The sequence below is a fragment of the Emydura macquarii genome, unplaced genomic scaffold (assembly GCF_026122565.2).
Source record: "Emydura macquarii macquarii isolate MOO-44397 ecotype Brisbane River unplaced genomic scaffold, CSIRO-AGI_Emac_v2 contig_1305, whole genome shotgun sequence".
NCBI classification, from domain to species: domain Eukaryota; kingdom Metazoa; phylum Chordata; order Testudines; family Chelidae; genus Emydura; species Emydura macquarii.
In genome coordinates, this window is record NW_027131442.1 from 1260151 (window position 1) to 1262233 (window position 2083).

General features: G+C 57.5%; 1 protein-coding gene across 1 annotated transcript; it reads left to right on the forward strand.

Moving 5' to 3' along the window:
• The first annotated feature begins 910 nt into the window (after positions 1 to 910).
• Positions 911 to 1867, forward strand: LOC137154856 (olfactory receptor 6Q1-like). Its single transcript, XM_067550702.1, has one exon. It carries the CDS (start codon positions 911 to 913, stop codon positions 1865 to 1867), a length of 957 nt encoding a protein of 318 aa, XP_067406803.1.
• The last annotated feature ends 216 nt before the right edge of the window (positions 1868 to 2083 follow it).

A 2083-nucleotide genomic window follows, 5' to 3' on the forward strand; every position in this document is an offset into this window, starting at 1 on the left:
TACCTGCTGTAGCTCAGCCTTGGTTCTCTGTCGGCGCGGCTGGTCTGTGCTGCTCCGGCTCTCGGCTGTTCCAGTTCCCCAGCCCTGGTTCCTCTGGCTCCTGCCCGGCTCTGCCTTCTGGGCTGCTTCTTTGGCCCCTCTGGTTCTGGTTGCTGATGCTCAGCCTCCAGCCCAGCTCCGGCTGATGATCTCCCCTTAGCTCTGACCTGCTCTGGCTCAGGCAGCTCCAGCTCACACAAAGGATGGGCCTTTGGGCTCCTGACTCCCTCGTTGGCCTGCCCGCCTTGTCAATCGGGCTGATTTAGAGTTGGCTTCTCCCCATTGGTCCTAGGGACTGTCAGTCTCAGGATCCTCATTTCTTTTCGGTCCCCTTACACGTGGCACATGGGAAATGCCATAGCAGAAAAGACCAGTGGTCCATCCACTCCAGAACATGGTCTCCAATGGTTGCTGAAATCCAGTGCCATATAGAAAGTGCACAGGATTGCTACAGAGAGCCAGTGGAAATTTTAATCCAAAACATTTTTTCCAGTGAAGCCAGCAACACTAAAACTAAAATGAGTTTTTGTCAGCGTCCCCAAATTGTTTCAGTTGGGGGCGGGGGGGGGGGAGGGAATAAAACAAACTAACAAAAAAAAATCTGAAAAAATGGAACCTTTTCCCAAAGAGTGGCCGCTCAGCTCCCGGACTCTGTGTAAAAATGGCTTCCCCGCATGAACAAAAACCCCAAATCCAAAAGCAGGATTTCCCTCCATCCCAGTTGGGTGGGCTGAGCTGGAGCATTCTCAGCCCCATAGGATACGGGGAGAGGCTGGGGGCACATGTCAACCCCTTCAGGGGTTTGCAGGGAACAGAGCCATACCAGTGCCACTGCTCCCTGCCCAGCCTCATCACCGTTTTGTCCCCGCAGATGCAGCCTCCCACTGAGAACTGGACGCTGGTGAAGGAGTTTGTGCTGGTGGGGTTCGTGGGACTTCGTGAGGAGGTGCGCCTAACCCTCTTCTGCCTCTTCCTGGCCATGTACCTGATGACGCTGGCAGAGAATGGTGCCTTGGTCCTGGTGGTGGCGGCAGAGCGCCGCCTCCATGTTCCCATGTACTTCTTCCTGGTCCACCTCTCGTGCCTGGATGTTGGATACACCTCACTCACCGTGCCCAAGATGCTGGCCGGCCTCGTTGGACCCCCCAGCAGCAGGGTTATCTCCCATCCAGCCTGCCTGGCCCAGCTCTACCTCTTCACTGCCCTGGGTGCCACCGAATGCTTCCTGCTGGCAGCCATGGCCTACGACCGCTACATGGCCATCTGCGTGCCGCTACGCTACCAGGCCGTGATGAGCTGGGCCACGTGCCTGTGGCTGGCTGGAGGCTCCTGGGTGGCTGGGTTCCTGGTGCCGGCCCTGCCCATCTACCTTATGTCACGGCTGATATTCTGCAGCTCCAATGCCATCGACCACTTCTTCTGTGATGCCTCGCCGCTGCTGGCACTCTCCTGCTCCGACATCTCCATCAAGCAGATAGGCGACTTCCTGGTCTCGCTGGCTGTGCTCTTGGCTTCCTCCCTGGTGATTGGGGCCTCCTACGCCCACATCATCACTGCCGTGATGCAGATCCGCTCGGCGGCTGGGCGATGGCGGGCCTTCTCCACCTGCACTGCCCACCTGGCCGTGGTGTCCACCTTCTACGGGACGCTTTTCTTCATGTACGCACGCACTGAGGTTGCCTCCTCCATCCGCCTCAACAAGGTGGTGTCGGTCTTCTACGCCCTGGTCACCCCCATGCTCAACCCCCTCATCTACAGCCTGAGGAATGTTGAGGTGAAAGGCGCTCTGCACAAGGCCTTCTCCCAGGGAATGTGGAGACCGGTCTGACTGGCAATCCGGACCCCCTCACGACTTGGACTGGACCATGGGATGCTTATAGGCTTATCCAAACTTTTCCACATTCATCAAGTTCTTTTCAACTCCACAGATTTATTAACACCCCCCTGGCATTGCCTCCGGTCTCACACTGAACCCCCTTCCTACTTCCCCCTCCCTGAATCCCACTCTTGGGCTGGCAAGCAGCATCCCCATCAGACGCCCTCC

Coding starts and splice junctions, on each gene's coding strand:
- LOC137154856 (XM_067550702.1), top strand. CDS start 911: ATGCAGCCTCCCACTGAGAACTGGACGCTGGTGAAGGAGTTTGTGCTG.